Raw genomic sequence first — 26,044 nt, forward strand, 5'->3', positions numbered from 1 at the left:
TGCGAGCCTCCCGGGCCTCAGTTTCCCCACGTTGTAGGCGAGCGGGCCTCGGACGTGTGGCCAGGGCTGGACTGCTGCAGCCTTCGCGGGGGCGCGCGCGGGTGGACGTGACCGCGCGGAGGGGCCCGCCCCAGGCCGGCCACCGGCGCATGCGCATCACTGTCGGCGTGCTGCGGGCCGGGAGGACGCGGGGGCGGGGGCGGACGCGGGAGGGAGGCAGGAGGAGGGGCGGGCCCGGCGCGGCTGCCGGCCGGCTGCTGGAGGCCCAGGGCCGGGCCCGCGCCGCGATGGCCCTGGTGACCCTGCAGCGCTCTCCCACGCCCAGCGCCGCATCGTCCTCCGCCAGCAACAGCGAGGTGAGCCCGGCCGCGGCCGCGCCCTCCTACAAGGTGTGAAGCGGAGGCGCGTCCGCCCTTGGGGTGCAGGCGTCTCGCATCCCGGTGACTGAGCATGCGCGAGGTCGGGGTCGCACGGCGGGCGGGAGGGCGGCGGATGCTGCTAGCGCTCAAGGCACCAGGAAAGGCTGTAGGTTCGCGGTCCCAGGGTGGGCTCCAGGCCTGGGTTCTATGCTGCTGAGAGTTGGGGTGGATGGAGACCGTCGTGCCCCGGTCCCCAGGACGGCCTGCCCTAGAGTGCACTGCCCCAGCCCGTTCCCCCCACCCCCGCCATGAGCCTAAGGCCTCTGAGTATACCCCCGAAGACCTAGACTGCTGCAAGGGACGGCCCGCTGTGCTTGGACTAGCCATGCAGGCCCAGGAAGTTGCCTCCGGAATCTGAGCCCTGTCCCCTGGTTGTGTGTGCCTGCATGAACCTCTGGCTCAACAGCCCTGTGTCCCCGTGGTGTTGCGGTTTGGTCCCGTCTTGCCGGGACTGGCAGGCACATTTGCTGAGCGACTGTGAGGTTAAGCCTCCAGGGTCCCTTCTGTCTGAGGCTCTTGAGTTAGATTGTAGTAGAGACTCTTCCCACACAGCTCGGTTCTCCTACGTCAGTTTACAGAGTAGTCATGTTCTTCCTACAGAACTTCAGGAACGTAGGGAAGAGTGTGGCTCCAGAGGGACTGTACAGGCCTTTGCAGTCTAAATTTCTCTTCCTTCCTCTCTCCCTCCTTCTGTCTCACCACGGAGCTCTGGTTGGCCTGGTACTATATAGACAAACCTGGACCCAAACTTGGCATTGGCCGCCTGCCTTTGCCGCCCAGGTGCTGGCATTTTAGACGTGCCCTCCACACTTGGCTTTCAGCCTGGATTTCTGACCAACTTCCATATTGTTTTTGGTAACTTAACACCTGATCACTTCCTGTTCCTGCTGTAGACACGTTTTTAGATTTTAAATCTTTTTTTTTTTTTTTTTTTTTTTTTTAGCTGAGATGTAATTCACAGCTCGTGAATTTACTTTTGGGGAGTAAATTCAGTTTAGTTGACTCAGACCATGCCCCATCACCGCTAAGTTCAGAAGCTATCAGCACCCCACCCTCCTGGGTCAGCGCCCCCACTCCAGGAAGCCCCTCTCTCTTCTACTTTCTCTACCTTTGCCCTTTGGTGTATGGAGTGTTGCCTTTGTCTCGCCTTTCTCTCTCAGCACAGTGGTTTCAGGGTTTACTCGGGTTGTGTCATGTGTTCGTATATCATTTCATGAGTGAACAATCCATTACATGAAGGGAAAAGTTTTTCTGGAAATTTATTAGCACATTATCATTGTTTTATTATATTTTTAGTGCTAAGTGTTGAACCAGAGTCCTGTGTGTTCCAGCTACTGTACTACATCCTCAGACCATGTTTTGTTTTGTTTTCAAAAAAATTGTTTTATTTTAAATTGTGTGTGTGTGTCTGTGTCTGTCTGTCTTTATGTGCACCTGAGTGCAGATGCCCACAGGGACCAGAAGAGGTCTTTGGATCCTGTGGAGCTTGGGTTACAGGGGTTTGTGAACTGTAATTACCTAATTCAGTTTTAGTAGATACAAGATCATGCCCCATTACCTCTTAAGTCCCGAAGCTGTCAGCACCCATCCTCCTGGGTCACCGCCTGTAGGTGCCTTTGCCCCTCATTCAGGAGACCCCTCATCCGAGCTGTGTGGGGAGAGTCTACTACAATCTACAGTTATTGATGGGGCTGCCGGCATCTGATTTTAGGTCCCCTAGAAGAGCAGGTCCTCTTTTAACTGCTGAGCTGATTGCAGCTCCGTCTCAGCCTACAAATTAAGTTATTATAGAGTTTCTCTTTGTATGCCTGTCTGTCCTGGAACTAGCTCTGTAGACCAGGCTGGCCTCAAACCCACAGAGATCCACCTGCCTCTGCCTCCCTAGTGCTGGGATTAAAGTTGTCTGCTACCACTGCCCAGCTATATAGGGCAGCTTTTTAAAACCAAGTTCCGATGACCAGTTAACAAAGCTCAGCCAAAGGGCTGGGGAATGTCAATGCTGAAAATGTGAGAAAGAGCCAGCGCACCCCAGGGATGTGAGAGGTAGAGACAGGAAACCCCCAGAACAGGCTCCATGGGCAGGCTAGTGAGACTAAGAATCCGTTCAGTGAGAAGACCCTGACTCAATGTGGAAGACACCAACATCGTCTCCAGCATCCACACACAGTACACATACCTGTATACACACATACATTGCAATCACACACACGTGAACGCATACCACTCTCACACACAAGTACACACACATACAAGCAGAAAATGATCCAAACAAACCCTAAAGTCCCAGACGGCTTTTTGTTAACTTTAGTGTGTGATGCATTTGTCTCCTATGATGTAGAAGAGGCTGGGTTGTTCCTGGGTGGCAAGGCTCCCTTCCAGATGTGCAGAAGCCGGAAACAAGGCAGGGAGGTAGCAGGTGAGCCTTGAGTTGGGAGACCTGGGTCCAGATTGGCTGTGCCTCTGGCCTGCTCTTCCTCCACTTGGCTCCTTCTGTCTCAGTCAGCTCGTCTGAGAGGCCTGGATTGCATCTTAAGGATCATGGTCTTCGCCGGCTCTTCTCTGGCATTCCTGACCTTATGTCACCTTTCAATGGAAAACCTCAGAGGGTAACTGAGAAATAAATGGCTGTGGATCCTCTAACCCCCGCCCTTCCCATCGCCACCACTTATCAGAATGCCACTTATGAGTCAGGGACATAGTAGTTTCCTGACACAGCAAGGCTAGCCGTGAAGCCTGGGAAACCAAGAGAAATCACAGCCCTTGGCTTTACAGCTATCCTGTCCTCTCATTTTGTCCCCCCCCCCCCCCCATTCCTTCCTTCTGGATCTTTAATTATCTCATGCTTGTAGTTTCCCTGTTAACCTTATCTGAACTCCTTTGTGAGAACAAGGCTAGCGGAGGAATAGCTGCAGCAGCCTTCCTAGAGTGTTTTTGAGGAATGTGCAGGGTTCCTCCCCCCCCCCCCCCCCCAGGCATAGGCAGGCCTCCAGACACTTGGGCTGGGCCAGGGTTTCTCAGCCTCTGTCTCTGTGCTGACACTGACACTCAGGGCCAGAGCCTTCTCATTTCGCAGCATCCTGTGTTCCCCCCACTAGATGCCAGTAGCACCCTCCAGAAACGCCTGGGTGGCCCCTGGTGAACAAATGCTTATATGTGTTGTTTGCTGCTCATTTGCTTCCCTCTGTCCCTGTGGTGTGTGAGCCTTCCCTCGTTTCTTCTTCTCCCTTACAGCCCAGGAGCTAATGTGGTCTATTCCCAGTGTGTGTATCTGTAAAGTTGTACACAGAATCTTCATATAAGGCAGATGCCAGGACCTTATGGTATACTCATTCTTGGTTGAAGTTGCCACCTCTTGCTGTATATCCTGGATGCCCATTTTCCTTCCTACCTTAGCTCTAGACCCGATTCCTGTTATCCTTGGCCGCCGGCTGGATCATCCGTCCATCCGCCGTCAGCCTTCTGTCAGTCCTGACCATCACTAGCTCCCAGGTTCTCTTCCACTCAGTGGATGCCTGAAGAACACAAGTCCCTCTGGGGCAGCCTTGTGTTTTCTTCCCGTTTTATGTTTTCTCCCAAAAAGAAGTAGTGATGGGGTTAGGGGATGAATTTAGAGTTAAGTGCCTGGCCACCTTCTGTAGAATAGCCTTTTTTGGACAGGCCTGACTGCTAGGTTGTCTGAGCTGCTCTTAAATTCCCAGCTCAAGCAGTGCGCCTGCCTCAGCCTGTTTAGTAGCTAGGAGGACAGGTGTGTGGCCCCACTTTGGAATGGATTTTTAAGCTGGACTTACTAGTGCCTGGCTTGACAGAGAAATAGACTTCCTTAAAGCATTGCCCTGTTTCCCTTAAGAGCAAAACCAAAATAAGACTCAAGAGGCAAGTGTGTCTGAGAGCTGAGGGCTGAAAGCATGTGCTGGGTGGCAGAGCCTCAGGTTTAGTCATGGGACTGTGGCAAGAATTGGGGTAAGCATTCAGAGAATGGGGTTAAGCATTCGGGAACCTGCAAACGTGGTGGGAATGACTCAGGGGCTACACATCAGGTTGGCAAGGAGAGGGCAGGGGTGTGACGAACACGCCAGCCTCCTTCCTGGATGCCTTTATCTTTTCCCGGCACCCGGGGGAGCCTGCTCTCAGAGCCGATAGCAGCGTCTATAGGGTTACATTCTCTTTCTCTCCGCAGTTGGAGGCTGGCAGCGATGAGGAACGGAAGTTGAACCTCAGGTGAGCCCACTTGTGTTTGTTCTTAGGTCTCGCAGACAGGTAAGGAGCAGTGTTGCTGCACTTGAAAAATCTGATGCTTTACCTGTGTGAAAGTGTCCTAATGGAAGCCGGGAACGGTGCTGGGCAATGGTGCTGCATGCTTGTAATCTCACCCCTTGGGAGGGATGTGCATCTCTGAGTTCGAGGCTAGCCAAGGCTACATGGTGAGCTACTACTGTATGAGTTACTGCTTGCAGTGCACACCTCGAATTCCAGCAGTTGATGAAAGCAGGAGGTTTGCAGGTTGAAGGCCAGCTTGGGCTACATAGTGAGAACTTGCCTGGAAAAAACAAAAAAAACTCGCCTTTAATCCCAGCACTTGGGAGGCAGAGGCAGGCGGATCTCTGTGAGTTTGAGACCAGCCTGGTCTACAAGAGCTAGTTCCAGGTCAGGCTCCAAAGCCACAGAGAAACCCTGTCTCGAAAAACCAAAAAAAAAAAAAAAAACAAAAAACAAAAAAACAAAAAAACAAAATACCAAAAAACGAAAGAGAGAAGGGAAGCAGCTTGGACTTACGTAGTAAGACCCCTATCTTTTTTTTTTTTTTTTTTTTTGGTTTTTTTGAGACAGGGTTTCTCTGTGGCTTTGGAACCTGTCCTGGAACTAGCTCTGTAGACCAGGCTGGTCTCGAACTCACAGAGATCCACCTGCCTCTACCTCCCGAGTGCTGGGATTAAAGGCGTGCGCCACCATCGCCCGGCCTAAGACCCCTATCTTTAAAAAAATAAAAAGCTGGGGATGTGGCTCAGCAACAAAGCCCTCGCCTATTGTTCACAAAGCCGTGGGTCCATCGCAGCACTGCAGTAAATGAAAAAGTTAAGTAAGAAAACATACGTGTTCATCTGCTCACTGCTTCAGGTGGGAGGAAGTGCTAGTGATGAAACACAGGGCCCCAAGCATGCTAAGCAAATACTCTGCTGCTAAACGACGCTCCAGCTCCATAACTGCTTAGCTTATCCTTTGGAAAAGGAGGCAAATAGCTCCTTTTTCTGTGCTCTACTTCATTTTCTTTTTGTTGTTGATGTTTTGTGTGTGTGTGTGTGTGTGTGTGTGTGAGAGAGAGAGAGAGAAAGAGAGAGAGAGAGAGAGAACAACTTGCAACAATCAGTTTTCTCCTCCCTGTGGGTCCCAGGGATAGAATTCAGGCCCTCAGGCTTGGCAGCAAGCACATTTGCTGCCCCGCCCCCTTCAGCCCCTGATACATTTTCTTGCAGAAGTTCCTGTTTGTGTTTGATAATCACTGCACAATGCCCTCTGCTTTTCATCCTGCTTTCGACAAGCTGCTACTTTTGAAGTCACAGCATGGTTTCTTGGAAGTAGATATTCAACTTACTCCATCAGTTCATGTGAGGTGGGCTTGTTCTGTGAGATTGTGACCCACCTATAACCGTGCTCACTTAGAATGTTCCTGAGAACTGGAGAAGGCTCAGCGGTTAAGAGCACTGGCTGCTCTTGCAGAGTACCTGAGTTTGGTTCCCAGGACATTCACAGCCACTTGTAACTCCAGTTCCAGGGGATCTGACTCCCTCTCTGGCCTCAGGCACCAGGCATGCATGGGTGCTTAGGGATACATGCAGGCAAAATTCCCAGTCACATAAAATAATAATATATTAAAAAAAATTAACTGGGTGGTGGTGGCACATATCTTTAATTCCAGCACTCGCAAGGCAGAGGCAGGCAGATCTCCGTGAGGTCAAGGTCAGCCTGGTCTACAGAGCAAGTTCAGGACTGGCTCCATAGTTACTGAGAAACCATGTCTCAAATAAATAAATATTCCCTTAAGATGTAGTCATCAGTTACTGTATTCACTCAGGGACACCAAAGTCACCTTACTTTTCTTTGCCAGAACTGCTGGGTCCCTTCTTTTTGTCCACCTGAAGTCTGAACAATTGCTAAATATAAATATGTTAATGCAGTACACAAACTTTCAGATATTTTCCTTTTTTACAAACTTTTATTAAAAGATTTGTTTACTTTATGTGTATGAGTGTTTTGTGTGCACATATATATATACCACATTCATGCCTGTGTTGTGAGCTGGGTGTTGGGAACTGAACCTGGGGTCATCCTCAGGGGCAACAGATGCTCTCAATGACTGAGCCAGCTCCTCAGGGATATTCTTTCCAAAGAAAAGTCTGTTTTATTGTGGGAGAATTAAGATCAGTAATTGTAAAGGAAGGAAGGGTCTGAAATGGTACTCGGTGCTGTTGAGTACTGTGCTCCGGTGTTCTGCTTACACTCTTACAGAAGTGCTAGAGATACATCCCGTCTGTCTTTGGTCTTCGTAAGTTTGAGTGAAGGGAGGAAGTTTTCCCCTTTGACCAGGCCTGTGTTATTTGTGAGCGTGACACATGTGGGAAACCCTGTTCTGTAGGAATATACGTGATAGCTACAGCAGTTGCCAGAGCCTTGTTGCCATGTTATGCTGGATGTAGGACAAATTGACTCTTCCACCCTTGGTTTTGGGCAGCTTATGACCCAAAACTTCCAAGGCTGGAGACGCTGACTACTGGGGGCAGTAATGGGCTGCTTTTTGCTACATAGTGTCTGTGTGTAGGAGGGCCTGTGGAATCTGGGTGTTGGGTGCAGGCCCGGAACTGGGAGGAGAACTCCTTGAGGGTGGTGGGGCCCCAGAGCCTCTGCAACTTCCTGTGCCTTCCTGCAACCCTTCCCTTGGGTCAGAATTCCTTCTACCCTCCACCCATCCCTTCCTCTCTGGGCACTGAGCCAGAGAGAACATTGAACTAGCTTTGTCTTTAATTGCCCTTAATTAGCAGAATGCATAGTGCTTGAAGATGTTTGTAGCCAAGAACTTAGAAAGAGCCGTGATAAGAAGCTACGTCTGTGGTCCTTTCTTACTAATAAAAGGGAAAACGGCTTGATGTGGAGCTTTCGGGAACCTGACAGGAGATGGAGTTGGTGTCTTAGTGGACAGTGACATCTCTATATTCCAAGTGATGGGTCCTAAGCTCAAGTTCTGTGCTTGAAATATTCTGCAAAGTCAGGTGTCTGTGGCATGGCTGTGCAAGCCTGTCACCCCAGTTCTCTAGAGGCTGCGGCAGGAAGATCTCTCTGGTGCCTGCAGAGTTCAGGGGAAGCCAGGGTTACATTACAAGACCGGCTTAGAAACAAAGACACACACGCGTGCATGCACACACAGGCACCCGAGGCCCTCTGGCTGTCCAGATGAGTCAGTTCTTTTGGACCCACAGGTGAAGGAACTGACTGAAGAACTTAAGGCAGCTCCAGAACCAGAACCCAGAACTCCCCTTGGCTTCATTCCAGCTCCTGGAATGTCACCCATCCAGGCAGAGCTGGGCCCTTTGCACAACAGGATTCCAAAGCCACTGTGGCCCCAGGGAGAGCCTCAAACTGGAGTGGGGTCTGGGTTTTCATGAAGGAGAGGGGTTGCTGGTCGGCTTCTGTGTGTCTTTAGCCTTCCTTTTCGTCTTCTTGACTCACCTTGATAGTTTACCCCCACTTTTCAGGCAAAGGACACCATCCTGCTTTCTAACAAGGAAGTTCTGTGTCTAGGTTTGACCTTTGACAGCTGTTCTTTCAGACACTGCTCACTCCCGTTTCAGATCTCCTCTCTGTCTCCTAGAAAACAAAACAAACGTGGAATGGTGGACCGGCCAGGTGGTTTTATTTGAGGCAGAAGAGTGGAGGAGAGATTTCTCTTTGCTTTGGATTGGCCCAGAATGGTAAACAGCCATTATTCACTGTGCAAGGTTGAGGGAAAGACTGAAGCCTGCCATGTAGGGTGGGCGTGCTCCCTTAGCTCTCTTCTGTCTGCCTCGGGTTTTGCATACCGGTGTCAACAACAATGGATTGAAGGTTTAAATGTTACAATGTTGCTGGTATGTACTTAGTCCTAAAGTCTTGCCAGGGTGCAGAGTTGTTTTTTTTTTTTTTTTAAACTCATTCACTAGGCAATCCAGTGTAGCAACTGTTTACCCTATAGATACAGTGTGTGCACACCTGCATGTCTGTTCTCAGAGGAGAAATCCCGCATCCCTATAGACTTGCATGCTTGTTTTTATGGAAGGAATCCCCCATCCTGTAGATACAGAGTGTGCACACCTGCATGTTTGTTTTCACGGGAGGAATCCCCCCATCCTTATAGATATTGAGTGTGTACACCTGCATGTTTGTTTTCAGGGGAGGACTCCCCCATTCTTATAGATACCGAGGGGCAGCTGTGATGGTGTGCGCTTCAGGGTCATGTAAGAGATTAGACTGGCTTGTCTATTTGCGTTACTGAATCCCAGTCAATCTTCTGGGTCTCCCTGACTCCTTCCCATGTCTCTTGGGTAGTGCCATTCTCTCTCCCAGTCCCCCACATCACTGTGTTCTGCTTTTCTTTCCTCGTACTGCCCACATCCTGTATTTTGGGTCCCCGAGCTGATCCCCTAAGCTGTGTCTTTGACAGTAGGCTACATTTCTCAGTTCCTGCATTTCAGTTCCTGAAAGTACTTTCATCTCACATGTGACTTCTCTGGTCCCAGAGAGAGCAGGTAGCCGTCCTCTCGTCTCTCCGTGATGGAAGCTGCCCCCCCTGCCACTCTTGTTGCAGCTCTCTGTGATTTTTGTCACATCTCTTCCCACACATGGTGTTTGTGTAGTTGAAGGGGATGAAGATTGGGCTTTGTAGTTATTATAAACATGAGAGGTAGCAGGTTGTGGGTGATGAGCATGTGAGGGCCTAAGTCAGGTGAGTCTGTGTAGATCCCAGCCCCCCACTGTACCAAGCTCTTTACCCTGAGAAGTCCTGGCCTTTGCCTCTGTGGGGCTCACGTGTGGACTGGAAAACAGCCTCCTGGGGCTGGTTAGTAGCTGGTGGAGAGTTCCTATGTGACATCAGATGTGTGCTTGTTGGTTATGTGTAACCTTAATATCTTTATCGGTTGTGGCTTGCGGGCACAGGAAAATGGTCACCAAGGTGTCCTGGCTACATTTCCTGTGGGATGCTGGGGCTTCTGGGGTCTGACTCTGGCAGCTTCTCTGAATACCTTTGGAAGGTCATCAGTCATTGAGACAAGGAAGATGATTCCTTGTGGTGGTCCCCCAACCCCGTAGTGACCCCCTGGCCTTCTGTATATGTACCTGGCTGCTGGCCTCTTCTGGAAGCAGTGTGGTTAAGAACATGGTGTCAGTGAGCATGTGGCCCTGCTGACAATGTCTCCTGGCTCCCTCACTATCCTGGGAGCCCCTCAGGCTGGCATGAGGTACCATGGTTATGTGCCAGGTGGGACACTGGGGAAGTGACACAGCTGTGTCATCTCCAGAGTGCGGATCACAAGTGGGCTCTCTTCTTTAGTGTTTCAGGGCCCCAGACATGTCCATTTTCTTTTGTTCCTGTCACCTGGCCCGTGGATGTCTGGGTCAAAGCAGCAAGCTTGACCATCTGGGTTCCTTTTGGTTTTGGAGGTAATCCATAAGCTCCCTTATCCAACACTTTCCTGTCTTGTCACACACTCCATCACCTTGTGGCCTTGACTTGGAGTTCCCTAAGAGACTCCACTCTGGAGCTGCTGGGAGTGTGGCTGCTCTCTGTCCCTGCCCTACAGTATCAGATTGGACCAGCATGTCCTGCTTTGCAGACCATTTTACTGGCTGCCATTTGAAAACACTGCTTGTGGCCTGCCCACACTTTGGTCCTCCTCCACTTTGTTCGAGGGTTTATTTCAGAGGGTTTTCCAGCCTCTGTTGACACTTTGCTGGGTGAAGTTCTCTGAGTGTGGAATACCCCCTGTGTGCTCTGAGGGAGATGGCTTGGGCAGTGTGTCAGTCACCTGCTGCTGAGGACTCGCTGGGAACTATACATTTGTTGCTTGGTGGTAGCAGTTTGTGGTTGTGTGAGAAATCAGCCCTGCTCAGCAGGGTTGGAGATCCTTGAAGGCCTCTTCTGACTGACTGTGTGTAGCCTTAGTGCCTGGTGTGCCCCTGGGTGGCCTGTGGAGTCTTACAGGTCAGACTTTCTGTCTTATGAACTGTGATCTTGAGCTACCCAGGAACAACAGTTTCTTCTGACATTTCCCTCTACAGTTTGGTGACAGAGACACCTGTTTGTCAGTCTCTGTACACCTGTGTCCCAGTCTCTGTATACCTGTGTCCCGATCTGCACCTGTGTCCCAGTCTGCATCTGTAGGTCAGTCTCTGTACACCTGTGTCCCAGTCTGCACCTGTAGGTCAATCTCTGTACACCTGTGTCCCAGTCTGCACCTGTAGGTCAATCTCTGTATAACTGTGTGCCAGTCTGCTTAGGATCTTCTTGTTAACAAACACCTCCTGAGCAACTACTGTGTGCCTGGCTTTGTTCTGGCAGCTGGAATTATAGCCATGGGCAAGATGGATCTGCCTCAAAAAGCATTGGGAGACAAGACAAGGAAGAAAATAAACAAGTCCAGTAATGGTGTGTCACACTCGCTAAGAGAAAGGCACAGTGGAAGGGAATGCTTAGGTCACACTCCATCCTGCTGCTGACTTTATGTTCAGTATCTCATTTCATCTCTGCAGAAGTCTTGGAAGGAGGGCACCATTCTAGGTTCTTCCTAAATCAAACATGATGTAGCCCTCTCCTCATGGAGGTAACCGGGGCAAACCATGCAGAAGCAATCCTGTGCTTACTTGGAGCCTGGGTGTGGGCAGTGGGCTTGAAGCAGCATTTGTCCTCACTGTGCTGTTCTGACGGCACGGGCATCAGTTACCCTCCTTGCTGATGAGACAAATTACTTGACAGAGCAACACAACGGGGAAAGGGTTGATTTTACCTCAGTTTGGAGGCTAACAGTTCTGCCATGGTGGAGAAGGCATAGCTGTGGGCAGCTGTGTGGCAGTAGGAGCATGGGGCAGCCTGCTCACATTAAGGGCCAGAAAGATGGTTCAAGGGGTAAAGGCACCTGCTGTCGAGCTCACTGACCTGAGTTCAATCCCTGGGACCCACATGGTAGACAATAAGAACTCCTTCATGTTGTCCTCTGACTGCTTCGTGAAAGTTGTGCCCTGTGTTCACATGCACTCACACACAGACAGGCAATGTAACATAGACATTGTAACAAAATAGTAAAAAGCATTTAAGTAGCGATGTATTTGTTAAATATCTGTACTTGGGGTTTTCTGTTTCATTCAGTGGTTTCAATTCTGGGAACTATGTTACCGACTGGGAAAGTGGATGTTTCTTGGCTACTACATCCAATCATCAAGTTAAAAGACACTGGCAGGGCAGATTTACAACCAGTGGTCCGGAATGGAGGTGGAAAACAAGCCCTGGACTTTGACCTTGAATAAAGGATTGGTACCGAGTAGAGCTGTGGGTTGCTGTCCTCCCCCCTTCCCTCCAGGGCATGATTTTCTCTCTTGGCCTCACAGGGAAGTTGGGGGGAGGGTGTAGGCTGTGTGCAGAGACCTGGAGTAGGTAGACAGGCTTCTGAAGACCACGGGAGAAGGGCAGAGGATGCACTGTGGGATGTGGGAGATAGTAAGTGAGCGCTTGCTGGACTCCAAAGTCAGATGAGTGCTTGGTTGGTATGTGTACAGGCTAATTGTGGCTACTCCAGGTAGGTTGTTAGCACACATTTTAATTCTAGATGGTGACACATGGCTGAAAGCTCGGGACTGAGGAGGAATGTTGACAACAGTGATTGGGAGCTGTGCAGCTGGGCAGATGGCCAGAGATGGGCAGAACGCTCCCCAGCTATTCTGTTGTGTTGCTGCAGCTAGTCTCACGGAGGGTGGAGTGCTGGGGGCTGAACTCGTGCTCGAGAGTATACAACAGGCATCCTACCACTGTCTCTTTTTACAAGTTTTCTTTTTTCTTCCTTTTTTTCTTTTTGAGTCCTTGTAGCCGTTGCTGGACTGGAATTGTGTAGACCAGACTGGCCTCAAACTCAGGAGACCCTCCTGTTTGCTGCCCAAGTGCTGGGACTAAAGGCTCATTACGTACCGCATGTTAATGAAATACCAGTTTAGTTCACTGGGCACATGGGCCGCATTTGAATTGTGCAGTAGGTTCTTATGCTAGCATGTTGCCCTCAGGGATAAAGAAGGCCTGAGCCCGGTGGTCCTAGAGACCGAGGAAGGTAGAGCTTCCGGAAAGGTTGTGCCACTCCGAGCAATGAATGCCGGGTGGGCTTCACGTCACGGAAAGCCACCAGCACCTGGGACAACTGAGAGCATCCCAATTTTGGAATTTCTGAGTTGTTTAAAAAATATTGCCTTCACATTCCTGTTGATTCTGGCTGGCTGGGTTACTTCTGCCATAGAGTTTGCACACAATGCCGCCTTTATACCTCAGCCCTTGGTAAGGAGGCTTAGGGCCCAGCAAGCCCAGTGAGGAAAGACACACAGCAGGGCGCTGTCTTCAGGCCTGAGGGCTCTTGAGGACCATGGATGGACATCTTAAGGTCTGCAGAGCTGTGTTCAGACTCACTGGGTATCTTACCTAAACAGAAACAAAAGTCTTGCTCTTGTGAGCTCTCTGATAGTCTGAACTGCCAGCTCCTGCCAGCTGGGTATGAAGGAGGGCTATGTGACTCTCAGAAAATGTCTCTGGCTGTCTACAATGCCTCTGGACATTCCTTGTCTCTGAGGGAAGCCTACGCCTCCAGCCAGACAATGTGTGGCCCAGTAGCAAAGACATTAGCAATTGGCCCCACCAGCATTTTTTCTTCCATAACCCCTTTCCAAGCCACCGTGTCCTCCAGAGAACCCCAGTGTCGTTTCCCTGCCCCCCCCCACAGGCACCCATTTGGGGCACAAGTTGAATATGTGTTTTCTTAAACTCTGAAGGTGTTTGGAACCAGGCCAGGTGCTTAAAGGCAGAGAATAGATGTCTAGGGCAGCGAAGGTTCTCTGTGACACTGAGCCACAGAAGGATGCCATGGAGAAGCTGGAGAGAACTTTCCAGCCCATCTGCAGCCTTTTCCTGGTCTGTCTCTCAGTAGTCTCCATCCTTCTTCACAGCCTCAATTTCTGGGGCTGTGAATCCATCTAAATGTCAAGGTGCACCTTAACTTCAGGACAGGCAGTCCTGCTGTCCTGGGGATGGTGCAGGTAGGGCACTGAGATGGGGGCGTCTCCAGCCCCTCCTGCTATCCTGGGGATGGGGCAGGTAGGGCACTGAGATGATGGGGGCGTCTCCAGTCCCTCCTGCTGTTGGCTCTACCACCTCCAGCAGTTCATTCTCCCAGCATGGATCTTTTGTCAGCAGAATGGCATTGTAAGAATTAGGTGTAGCAATGGAGGGTGAGCTCTCTAGACTGTAAAGCACCCTTCATGGTCGTTCTGGGATGCCGAGAACTTCTTATGCTGGCAGATTAATGACTGTACCGCAAGCCAGGCCTTCTACATTTTCCAGCTTGAGTGTATGTGTCTACTCAGTGGTCAAGGTCTCAGAAACACGAGAAGCCTACCTTGAACACTTGATCATCGTGTCCTTGCTGCTCCCGCAGTGTCTCTCCACCCCTGCTCAGTGAAGAAGGACAGAATGGTGTCTCCTGTCCCACAGCCTTGGTGGTGGTGATGTGACTCCCTGGGCACATGGAGGCACTCTGTAGCCAAGCCTTCCTAGCCTGGAGGTGTCTCTGCAAGCCATTCCTTGGTCTTTGCTGTGCCTTCTGCATCTGGATGCTTGGAAGGGAGTGGGACACAATGTGTGCCCTGGCTTCTTGGTGATACTGCGTGGGCCCCCAGAGCAGGTGTGTGCAGGGGCTGCAGCTGTGCCACCGTCTGGAAACCCCCACTGAGTTGAGACGTGGATGGGAGTGAGTCCCAGCGGTAAAGACGTGTGTTCCTGGATGAGCTGAGTAAGAAGTGTATGATTCAGTCACTCCTCCAGTGAGGACTAAGTGACTGCTGGAGCTGGGGGAAGCTTCCGGACAAGCCCTTCCAGGGGCTCCTGCTCAGCGCTTCTTCCCTCAGGGACACTGACCCAAGTCTCCAGCTCTTCCTGTGTCACCCTGCCAGAGTCCCGTCCTTAACCTGTAAATTAAGGCTTTCAACATCACCAGCCCTCCAGGGTCAGAGATTTGCTTTGGCTTTGCAGCTTGGCCTGCTGGGACACCTTGTACCTCTCACAGATGCTCACAGAAGTACGTGTGAGTCCCTCCATCTGCAGTGTCCCAAGCTGAGGGTCACCAGGGACCTCAAGTAGCCATAAATGTGAGTCAAGCTTTTTTTTTTGGATGTAAAGCTGCTTTTGAAAATGCCTTGTTAACTACCCGTGGCAGCCACCCACGACCCTGCCTGGTGAGATGGGTGAGGATTTGAAAGAAAGCTATGCCCTGCGACCTCCTCCTATATGTGGTTTTGACCCAGGATGGGGTCCTTTCATTGGGTTTTGGTTCTTGGTGGCCAGCTGTTTTCCCTCCTGGTTTCTAGTGCTCACCAATTGCCTGTTCCAAGGCCTGCAGTAAAGCCCGTGGGCGTGCCATGACTGTAGAACCCTCAGCTGCTTCCCTTCTTCTGAATGGACCCTTTTCATCAGGAAATGCTGGGACAAGGGCCTTTTTAAGCCAAAATATCAGAAAAAGGCGAGGGCCACAAGAGCCACTTGCTCTTTGGGTGGGACCATCATCCAAGGAAAACTCCAGTGTTGCCCTGGAAAGCCCCACTGCCTCTTACCGGGCTGGCCTGTACTTGTGGACAGCGGGGCCTCTTCAGGCACCGTCTGTTTGAGCAGGATTACTACAGACGTGAATGCCTCTGCCATGGAACTTTATCTTTCCGACTTCTGTGTCTTCCTTCGGCCAACCCAGTACCTCTGCCGTTCAGAGGTGTCCAGTCCACATTAGTACGTAAGCCGCAGCCGACTCATGTTCTCCCTGGGAGCTGTTTCGGATGGCAGTCTGTGTGTGTGAGAGAGGCGGGACTTGGGGATTGAAGGCCATGTTTTCCTCACTGCACAGTCTTCCCCAGGGTAGCAGGCAGTGTCTGCTGACCGGCTTGTGCTGCTGAGATGAAAGCCTGGAACTAGGCTGTGGGGCAGGCTTGGGACTTCCCAGGGCAGTGGAGGAGGAAGAGGGTGCTGCCTCTGTCTGTGTCAGACTGTCTGTAACTCTTAGGACTCAAAAATCTCTTGTAAGAAGGATTTGGTTTTGTTTTTTGGGCATTTATTTATTTATTTATTTATTTATTTATTTATTTTGTCTACTATCTGGGATGGGTGATTGGTAGATTGGCATGCTTTCTTGCCCTGGGTACCCACAGAAAGGTGTGTGATATTACTGACATTGATGTCTGAGAGGGTTCCCTGGAGGGGCCCTGGGGTCTCAGGTCACAGGGTCACAGGTCACAGGGTCTTGAGCTTCTTGGTATCAGGGAACTCAACATAGAAAACCAGGTGCCAGCTGTCTGTTTTGGGCAGTGCTCTTCAGCCAACTCTGAACACCAGACTCTGTGCCAGCAGTGGCCCAGGACACCCTAGAAGCCAGGCCGTGGAGCTTCATCTTGTCTGTGGTCTCCCATCCTTTCCACAGCATCCTGGTCTCAGCCTGAGGGTCATCTTGGCCACTGGCGCTCTGCTGTTTCCTGTATATTTCCAGGACTTGGGACCTTACAGCCCTCAAAGCAATGGGGCTCCCTGCAGCGTTCAGGCTGGCTGTTGACAGTAACTGAGGTGGTGCCAGAGCCCTAATGAACCCCATGGGTGGAGGGGAAGGCCCCTTCTTATCAGACAGAGGAACAACTAACTTCAGAGCAGGTCACAGGGCGTGCGCAGTCTGCTCTTTATCATTGTCCCCTTTTTTTCCAAAGGAAATGCAAGGGAAACCAAGGGAAATTTTGGCTCTTGGTTTCCAAGGCAAAGGTCACTGTTCATGGTTGGCTGTTTCCAGCTTGCTCTGGTTTCTGCTCAATCTGAGGTGTTGGTTTTTTGTTTGTTTTGTTGGGTTTTTTTTTTTCAAATTAGTGAACAAAAAGAGTTGATGTTGGCCTTGAAAATCAACTCCCTACAGCTGCTTTGATCAACTGACGATTGTTTTAAGTTTCCTGGGCTCAGCTCTTGGAGATTCTTGGACAGGTATAATGGGGATCTGAATATCTGAAAGCTCCATTGTAAAACTGAGTAGGAAAGGCATGGGGATGGGAATCTGCAGCGGATAGGAGGAGACACTGTGCTTGCAGGGTGTCTGCTAAGAACGTCCTTCTTCCTGGAGGGAGTAAGAATGCAGAGGCGCCTGTCTGTGTTCCTGCCTTCCTAGGTGCAGGCAACAGCTGTGCACAGGAAGGTGTGCGTGTGTGCAAATATTGTGAAGATGACACTTGGCCTGTCGCCAGGTTGTCAGGGTTCAAAGGTCTTTACTAGAGAGCCCTGAACTGCATTCATTTGTAGTTGAACAGTCTCTTTTTACCGAGAGATGTTTTCTCGATTTCTGTTTTGACTGACTTCTTTTTAACTTACATTAGAATGTGCATAGTGCTTTGACTGCATGTGTGTATGTGTAAGGGTGTCGGATCCCCCAGAACTGGAGTTGCAGGCAGTTGTGAGGTGATACATGGGTGCTGGGAATTGAACCCTGGTCCTCTGGAAGTGCGGCCAGTGCTCTTAACCAATGAGCCATCTCTCCAGCCCCCTTACCATGGGAACTTAATGGGGAAAAGTTCAGATTTTATTATGAATCTGCTGTCATAGAGGTCAAGTTATCTCAGAAGCTGCTGGCCTGCATGCAAGTTTAAATGGTGTTTTCTTAGCATTTAGGATGGCATGCTAGATTTAACTTGCTTTGAGGTAGCGTCTTGATAGCTAGACTGGCTTGAATTCACATTCCTGACTTTTAAATAATTTATTTGACTATTTATGTGCATTGGTATAATGATGTCAGACTCTCTAGAACTGGAGTTACAGACAGTTGGGAGCTGCCATTTGGGTGCTGGGAATTGAACCCTGGTCCTCTGGAAGAGCAGCCAGGCTCTGAAAGAAGAAAATCATTAACCGAATTATAAGTGAAAGTTGCAAGAATGTGTTTTGTTGTTTGGTTTCTTCTCTGCCCTTTTGTGCATCCTAGCCTTACTGTGAGAGGCGTGTGTGTGAGAGAGGCGTGTGTGTGTGTGTATGTGAGAGAGGCGTGTGTGTGAGAGAGGCGTGTGTGTGAGAGAGGCGTGTGTGTGAGAGAGGCGTGTGTGTGAGAGAGGCGTGTGTATGTGTGTGTGAGGCGTGTGTATGTGTGTGTGAGGCGTGTGTATGTGTGTGTGAGGCGTGTGTATGTGTGTGTGAGGCGTGTGTATGTGTGTGTGAGGCGTGTGTATGTGTGTGTGAGGTGTGTGTATGTGTGTGTGAGGCGTGTGTGTATGTGTGTGTGAGGCGTGTGTATGTGTGTGTGAGGCGTGTGTATGTGTGGAGGCGTGTGTATGTGAGGTGTGAGAGGCGTGTGTGTGTGAAGTGTATGTGTGTGAGAGAGAGATGTGTGAGAGAGGTGTGTATGTGAGGGGTGTGTGTGTATCAGAGAGTGACAGAGAGGGGTGTGTGAGTGTGGGTGTCACTAGGGATTAATCCTAGGGTCTTTTGTAAGACAAATGCTCTATCACTGAGCTATCAATCCCCAGCCCCTTCTTCTTTTTTTTTTTTAATAAAAAAAAAAAAAACTTGCTATTTGCCCAGGCTGGTCTTTTAAGCAGTAGGAATCTTAGGCCTGACCCTCATTTTGATGCTTTTGTTGTTTTATTTCCTCCCCGCCCCCCAGACAGGGTTTCTCTATGTAGTCTAACTGTCCTGGAACTCGCTCTGTAGCCCAGATTGGTCTCAGACTCAAAGAGATCCACCTGCTTCTGCCTTCCGAGTGCTGGGATTAAAGGCGTCCGTCACCAAAGCATCATTTGCCCCTGAGAACTGCGGCTGCCATCATCCCATTGCATGTCACATGCAGCCTGTCTACCCTCGGTGTCCCCTCGGTAGCGCATCTTGCCTGTCTCTCTCGAGATCACTAACTGTGCCCTGCTTTGTTCTTCTAGCTTGAGCGAGAGCTTTTTCATGGTGAAAGGAGCCGCGCTCTTCCTGCAGCAGGGGAACAGCGCTCAGGGCCAGCGGAGTCTTCAGCACCCTCACAAGCATGCAGGTGATGCAAGCTCTTATGTTGGGATCCTTTCTGTGCCACAGTGGGAGGGGAGTCGTCTTCCCTCACATCCAGGGAAGCAGAGCATCATGGGTTTGTAATGACCAGCCTAGTTGTTGAGATGCAAAGATTCCCTGGGTGTTCTCTGTCAGTTAACATCTCAGCTTGGACAAACGGACCAGCATGCATCCCAGCTGTAAGCTATCCCTTGAAGACAGCCTCTGAGGTTCTTTTTTTTTTTTGGTTTTTCGAGACAGGGTTTCTCTGTAGCTTTGGTGCCTGTCCCGGAACTAGCTCTTGTAGACCAGGCTGGCCTCGAACTCCCAGAGATCCTCCTGCCTCTGCCTCCCGAGTGCTGGGATTAAAAGTGTGCGCCACCACCGCCCGGCTTTCTGAGGTTCTTCATAGCTCACCCGAACATTCGAAAATCCCTCGAGGAGGCCATGTAAGAGCCTTTGACTGCATTGAATGTTCATGTGACAGGGTGCCTTTATCGTATAATAGCTGCCTTTTGGAAAGGACAGAAGTAATAGAGTTGGGGACAGACTGAACAATAATGTAGGTCCAAAAACAGACGAGTAAAAATGCCTGTCAAGGCCCAAGGTTGGATTTCTTAGACTACGTGACTGTAGAAATGAAGTCAAACTGAAGGTGGAATGCAAGATAGACACAAGGGGTTCTTTGTGACAGTCATTGGTCTGGAGTCCTTCTGAGGGAGTTTACATGGTAGGGAGGCCGCTTTGTCTTTCAGGACAGCCAGGCATTGCCTCACCCCTGGGTTCACTTTGTTTGCTTGGCCTCTACTTACCCAGTGTCTTATGTCAAATGCTGGCGCTCAGCCTGTGTTTTAACATACTGATCCTGTCAACCAAGATTTAGGTCTGCTGTCATTTAAGAAAATAAGTGTCCCGTACGAGGAGGCAGTGTGGTGTGTGGAAACGATGTTTGATTTGGAGCATTCTGGCAGTCAGCCTGTGAGCCCAACACTAGAGGGTAGAGTAGAAGCAGGAGGATCATGAGTTCAAGGCCAGCCTAGGCTACATAGTTAGTGTATTTTAGGATACCTAAGTCACTTAGTGAAACCATTCTGTTAAAAATAGACAAACAAACAGGCCTTTAATCCCAGCACTCGGGACACAGAGGCAAGCAAAACCCTGAGTTCATGACCAGCCTGGTCTACAGACCGAGTTTCAGGACAGCCAGGGCTACACAGAGAAACCCTATCTCGAAAGAAAAAAAAACAAACAAACCACAAACCACCATGCTTTAGAGCCAGACAGACCTGGCTTCTGTAAAAACCTTGTTTTATGATTTCCTGAACAGGCAGGGTATACTTCTGAGCTTTGGTTTTCTAATCTTCATAACAGGCATCCAATGCCTCGGATAATGTGGAAGTCACTAATTATGCAGGTGGCCAGACCCAGTGGCCCACACCTGTAATCTAGGAAGTTAGACTGGAAAATTATGACTTCAAGGGCAGCCTAAGCTACACAGCAAGAACCTGCTTCAAAAAGCAAACCCAAACCAGAAGAACAAAACGTTCTCAAGGCACTGGGGAGATGGCACAGTTGGTAAAGCCCTTGCTTCAAGAGTAGGACCTGGTTCCGATCCCAGGAACCCGGGTGCGGTGGTGGAAACAGGTGGGTCCTGAGCCCTCGCCGGCCATTAACCAGCTGACATGGCTGATGATGTTCCGGTGACAGATCCTGGCTTGTACAGAAGGTGAGACAACTCCTGGCGAGCCAAGATGTCCTCTGGGCTCCACGGACACACAGATGTGTAGTGCAGAACACGCACCGACTTTTTCAGTGGTGGCAATTGCGAGCAAGCTCCAGGCAGCCCTCATTTCCACCTCTGCTGGTCTCTGTGGCATGTTATACAGCAACTCGAAGCTCAGGCTTTGTTCAAGTGTGGAATGTGTCCCTACTGTGAGTGAGCTTGGGCAGGAAGTATGAAGCCATTTTGTATCAGACCCTGAGAAAGCTCCTCTGAGTGTCCGTCCCTTGAATGCCCGCAGGCAGGAAGACAGTCCTGGTTGGTTGGGTCTTCTCCGGGACCTAGTGGTGAGCTTGGGAAGACAAGCCACTGGCTGGCCTGGGATGGCCAGCAAACGGCTTTGCTATGTTCCCTCTCCCTGTTGCCTCTCTGACCACCATGGAGAGTAATCAGAGGGTTAATTCTGTGGGGTTGGGTCAGGTTCATTCAGCCAGTTGATGTAGGGTCTCGCACTCCAGGCTTCCGCCCTCCGATCTGGATGTGATGTCAGGCTGGGATGTCAGCAGTTTAGTTATGTGTGAAATGCCTCTCTCATTTGGACATTTCTCGGACACGGGAGTGGGTTACTGTCATCTCTGTGACTTGGGGTGCATGGTGGGCTGATCCAGGCAAAGAACCAGCCCTGTGTGGCTGTGTCGGCTCTTAGAGAAAGCAGAGCAGGGAACGCCCAGTGTGAGCTGGTGTCTCAGAGCAGCTGTTGAGTCCCCCGTTGCTGGGAGGATCAGATAGGAGGCACTGTGGCTTTTTTTCTGTCTTTTGCTGATCTTATTTATTGTGGGAAGAACACTTAGCACGAGCTGTGCCCTCCCGACCGAGGGGCAGGTTTCTAAAATTCTAGTTTTCTCCGAGAGAGGAAGTACTGTCTAGACGTCACACGTCCATCCTTAAAAGGACAACACGCTATTGCAGCAGGCATGGTGGCTGTGGCTTTCTGGGGCATTTGCTTATATAAGCAGCGCTGTCCTTCCAGGGTTCCCAGCTGGAGAGTGTTTCAGTGTTACTGCTTCACTTTATCTCTGGTTTTTGCAGTGCTGGGCACATATTAGGCAAGTGCTATGCCACGGAGCTGTACCCTCAGCTCCCTGGAGTAGAATTAAAACAAACAAAAACTGTAATTGGGTTTCTTTGGCGCTCTGCACACAATTGGAAAGGTCGATTTTACTGAGTTATTTCTCGCACTTTCATCCAGATGAGGGCACGCAGGCGTCAAGGCCAGGAAAGTCAGGACAGGGATCCTACATCTACTTTAGCAACACTGCATCCCGCCCCAGCAGCCACACCCCTGGAACACCCACCCATCCCTCAGTGAGCTTGCTGCCTTGCCCTGCACACTCTCCAGACCCCAACTCCGGGGTACTGCCCACTGAAGCTCACTTCCCACCCTAAGAGGATCGTGAGTTTGAGGCCAGACTAGACTATGTAGACTCTGTCCAATAAAAGGGAATGGAGCAGGTCTGGGAAGGGAGAGAGCTCGGTGGTTAAGGGCGCATGTTGCCTTTGCAGAGAACCCAAGATCAGTGTTCAGCATTCTTGTTGGGTAGCCCACAGCCACCTGTAATTCTAGTTCCGAAGGATCCAGTGGCCTCTTTTGGACTCTGTAGGCATCTGCATATAGACATACACATAATCCCACTATGTGTACATATTTTTTTTAAGTCTTTAAAAGATAAAACCACTTTCTCTGGCTGGAAATGGTAGTATGTACCCACAGTCCCAAGTCCCAGGAGGCTGAGGCAGGAAATTTGCTGCTTTAGATGACTGTCTCTTTACTTCTCTTAGCAATGAAGAACAAAGGACACGTTAATGATTTCTTTTCTATGAAAAGAGAATGATAGATTGTTTTCCCTCAAATAATTCCTCTGGACACTCAGCATGCTCCCTGTCTACCAGGTACAGAAGTAACATCTAGCTTATGTGAAAAATGCCCAAGAGTTTGAAGAGGACATGTGACACTCAGTCTTTTTCCTTACAGCTCAGCCCTGGGCAGACGCCTCCGCAGCCATGGCTGTGGTTTCTGCCTCCTTGCTAGGGAACATATTTGCCTAGATGTGATAACATTCTCCTGAGGGTCCATGTTGAAATGCTGCTGACCACTGTGTTGTCCCAGCCCTTGGAATCGGTCTCCCATTTAAAGCTGTCCTTGTTGGCCTCACAGGTGATTTGCCTCAGCACCTTCAAGTGATGATCAACCTCCTACGCTGTGAAGACAGAATCAAGCTGGTAAGAGCTGAGGGTGGTCTTCAAATGCAGCTCAAGCCCCCCTCGATCGTGATTCCTCTTTCTCTCACACTGTTGCCCAGCAACCAGGGTGCTGGTGACAGGGGCATCACTGGGTGTATGATGCTCTGGTTTTATGCCCAGCACCCCAGAGGGGCCAGGAGAGACTTCACATCTCCATGGCATCTATGGATCTATGCTAAACATGAATGTAACTTGTACATTTCAACTGTGTCCTCACTGCACGCAGTTGGCTGTTCCCTGTGCCAGGCGCACACTCTCTCTGGTCCTACTCACAAGCACTTGGTCTTCATTTCTTCCCTGATTTGTGGGTGGGGGTCAAGAACTAAAGCCCTTGGTCTTTGTTTGGTGGACAGAGGAAGGGAGCAAACCATCGAGGTGACCCCTTGTCCACAGGCTGTGCGTCTTGAGAGCGTCTGGACCGACCGTGTCCGCTACATGGTTGTGGTGTACACCAGCGGGCGCCAGGACACCGAGGAGAACATTTTGCTGGGAGTTGACTTTTCCAGTAAGGAGAGGTGAGTCTCAGGATAGCATTTCCCATCAGAGCAGGAGATGGGTCCCTGTTGGCAAAGGGCTTTTTCCTGGTGTGCTGGGGTGAGTCTCTCTGGAAGATGGGGGGGCACCAAGACTGGGGCCACCAGACTCTGGGAACAGGACGTGCTTTTCCAGCTCTCACTCCTCTGCCGCTGTGATCCCTCTGGAGAACGCACGCGGCTCAGAGCAGCAGGAGAGGAGACGTGGGACTGCTCTCCGTTACTCTGTATTTACCTGGGTGGTTTACAGAGAGAAGGCGTTTGTCTGGCTTGCTGTTTCAGAGACTGCAAGTCTAATGGGAGGCCTCTCTTTGGCCATGGGGTTGACATCACAGTAGTGGGAGCATGCGCAGAAGAGATCAGATGGCGAGACAGAAAGCTGTAGGGGGAGATAGGCAAAGCCAGCATTAATTCCTTCTGAGGGTGGAACCTAGTGCCATTTCCACCACGTAAATGTACCATCTCCTCAGTGCTGCAGATTTGGGGACTCCGTTTCTACAGAGGTAGAGATTTGGGGGGAGCCCTCAAACTTGTAGAGAGGCGTCCTACATAGAGTTGCTTCCTGAGGGTGTGGGAACGACAGTGAGCATCAAAGGACAAGCTAGAGTCAGCCAGGGGATGCCTCCCCGACAGACAGCCTGCACAGGAATGTGTCGGTGGGCCTTGTATGAAGTGCCCTGTCTGATCTGCTACGGCAGATCAGTGTTTGTTTTTGGCAGGTCCCTGGGTGAAAGCATTAGGGCTTGCGGTTCCCCAGGACTGGAGGCCAAGTAAATTCCATTGTAACCCTAGCGTGGCATGAAATAACATGTGTGTAGGAGGTCATTGCAAACCCTAGATCTTACCCTATTCATTGCCAAGTGGATGGGTTTTTGTCCTATCCTGTGTAGGAGGTCACAGGCTGGGCCCCAGGTCTGCTGAGACATCACAGCACACATTGAGCTTAGCAGAAGACCACGTCACCACCAGGAATGCAAGAGACTTAGCAATGGCATGGTGCCAGCTTTGTGAGAGCCCAAGTGGGATTTAGGGTCCAGTAGGCAGCGTGGTGAGGTCAGATGTGTCGGGCAGCAGGTGGACCCGGATTGTTGTTCAGGCTGGGTCAGCAGCAAGAAGAGTTCCAGAGGTCACATGACCACAGTTGGGTCGTCTTGTGGCTAAGCCCTGTGTCATAAGCTGGTGACCAAGACTGTCCTGTTTACTACATGTGAATGAAAATAAAAGAGGGGATAAATGCGTCTCGTGGCTCCTCTTCCCATGTCTCCTAGCACTGGGAGGGAGTTTGCTGCAGCACAAGGCAGGGAGGAGCTGCGTCTGTGGCTTTGCATACTGAGGGATGCTCTGAAGACCAGCCAGTGTGCTAGTCATTGGGAGAGCAGTGTGGGAGCTCTGTGTGTGTGTGTGTGTGTGTAACTCGTGATCCCCCTACTTGAGCTTTTCAGACTCGAGCACTAGTGTGTGGCAGTGTCAAAGTTACGGTTTTTCAGTTGATGTCCTAGCCCTGTAGGAATCTTCCAGGGACAGTAATTTTTCCATGCTGGTAACCTCCTCCAGTACTGAACGGGGGGGGGGGGGGGGGACACGGACGACACGACTGTCTCCTGTAGCCTCTACCCCCATGTAGCAGTAGTTTCTTGTCAGACAGCCAACCCACTAATAATGACACAGAGACTTATTATTAATTATGAAAGCTCGGCTTTAGATTAGTCTTGTCTCACTAGCTCTTGTAACTTAAGTTAATGTGGTTTTATGAATCTGCTTCTGTCATGTGCTGCCCATTCTGCTTCCTCCGTGTCTTCTCCCATCTCTGGCATGCCTAGATTCCATCCTCTCTACCTGGAAGCCCCCCTATATCTCCTGCCTAGCTGTTGGTTATTTTTATTACACCAGTCACAGCAATACACCTTCATGCAGTATACAGATATCCCCAACACCCCTATATCAGTCCTTACTACAGAAGCCTCATGAGAGTCCACTCTCCTGGTCACCTCTGCTGATCCTGTAGCAGAGCCTGGTGCTGTCACTTGGCTTATCCTGTGCACCCCGTGGGTAAGGGCCTGGTCCTTACACTTCAAGGGCTCTGAGAAGCTGAGTTGAATGCACCAGGGTCACTCATGATGTAGCTGGGCAGGACTCAGACTCAGCATACCCCATTTGCATTAACTTTTCCTCAGGGGATGCACGGGAATGTCCAGTCATCCCAGACAGATGTAAGGATGACTTCACCAAAATCCAATTTGCCGAGACCAGTGAGTTTAGTGGGCTTTCTCACAGAGCCCTGGTGAGGGGATATGTATATCACCTCAGAGTCCCTCATCATGCATGGTGACCTTGTGGTCTCCACATCGTGTAGGCTGCTTTCTCAGTCAGCCATCATTTTCTTTGTAGAGTCTGGGATCTCCCAAGGTCATGTGTGGAAGGGGCGCGACAGCAAGAATCCCCGGTGCCAGTCTCCTGGTCCTCCCCAGACAGTTCTTGTTGCTGAAGACTTGGCTACCACTGAACGGTTCTGTTCTGGTTGCTGAAGTACAGGGGCAGAGTCAGAGTGGCAGCTTGTGACCCCCCGGGGAAACAGCTCTGTCCAGCACCGTGTCTCTCCTGATGTTTGCAGAAATGCATGCCTTGTGCGTTCACTTATTCGGGTACTTGTGTGTGTACTTGTTAGCCCTTCTCACGTGCTGGGAGTGCAGTTCAAGGCCATGGAAGGTCGTTAGCCTCCAGCTGCAGTCTGCGGGCTCCTACCCTCATTCCCTCCCATTCTGATGTGCCT

The 26,044-nt window shown here is 50.5% G+C and overlaps 1 protein-coding gene across 2 annotated transcripts in view; it reads left to right on the top strand.

Annotated features, from left to right (window-relative positions):
- Positions 1-215: 215 nt before the first annotated feature.
- The window catches only part of Ssh1 (slingshot protein phosphatase 1), a 53,490-nt gene continuing 27,661 nt past the window's right edge, over positions 216-26,044 (top strand). The window contains exons 1-5 of one of the 2 annotated variants that reach the window (XM_041648422.1): positions 216-356; positions 4,597-4,637; positions 18,624-18,727; positions 22,656-22,720; positions 23,135-23,256. In XM_041648422.1, the coding sequence (XP_041504356.1) occupies positions 288-356; positions 4,597-4,637; positions 18,624-18,727; positions 22,656-22,720; positions 23,135-23,256 (401 nt within the window). In that variant the 5' untranslated portion in view covers positions 216-287. Of the gene's footprint in view, positions 357-4,596; positions 4,638-18,623; positions 18,728-22,655; positions 22,721-23,094; positions 23,257-26,044 lie in introns of those variants that run through there. The other variant, XM_041648423.1, reaches the window with a different exon arrangement.

Source organism: Microtus oregoni, unplaced genomic scaffold, assembly GCF_018167655.1.
Source record: "Microtus oregoni isolate MIOR12 unplaced genomic scaffold, Mior012 000003F_ref0000135, whole genome shotgun sequence".
Lineage (NCBI taxonomy): Eukaryota > Metazoa > Chordata > Mammalia > Rodentia > Cricetidae > Microtus > Microtus oregoni.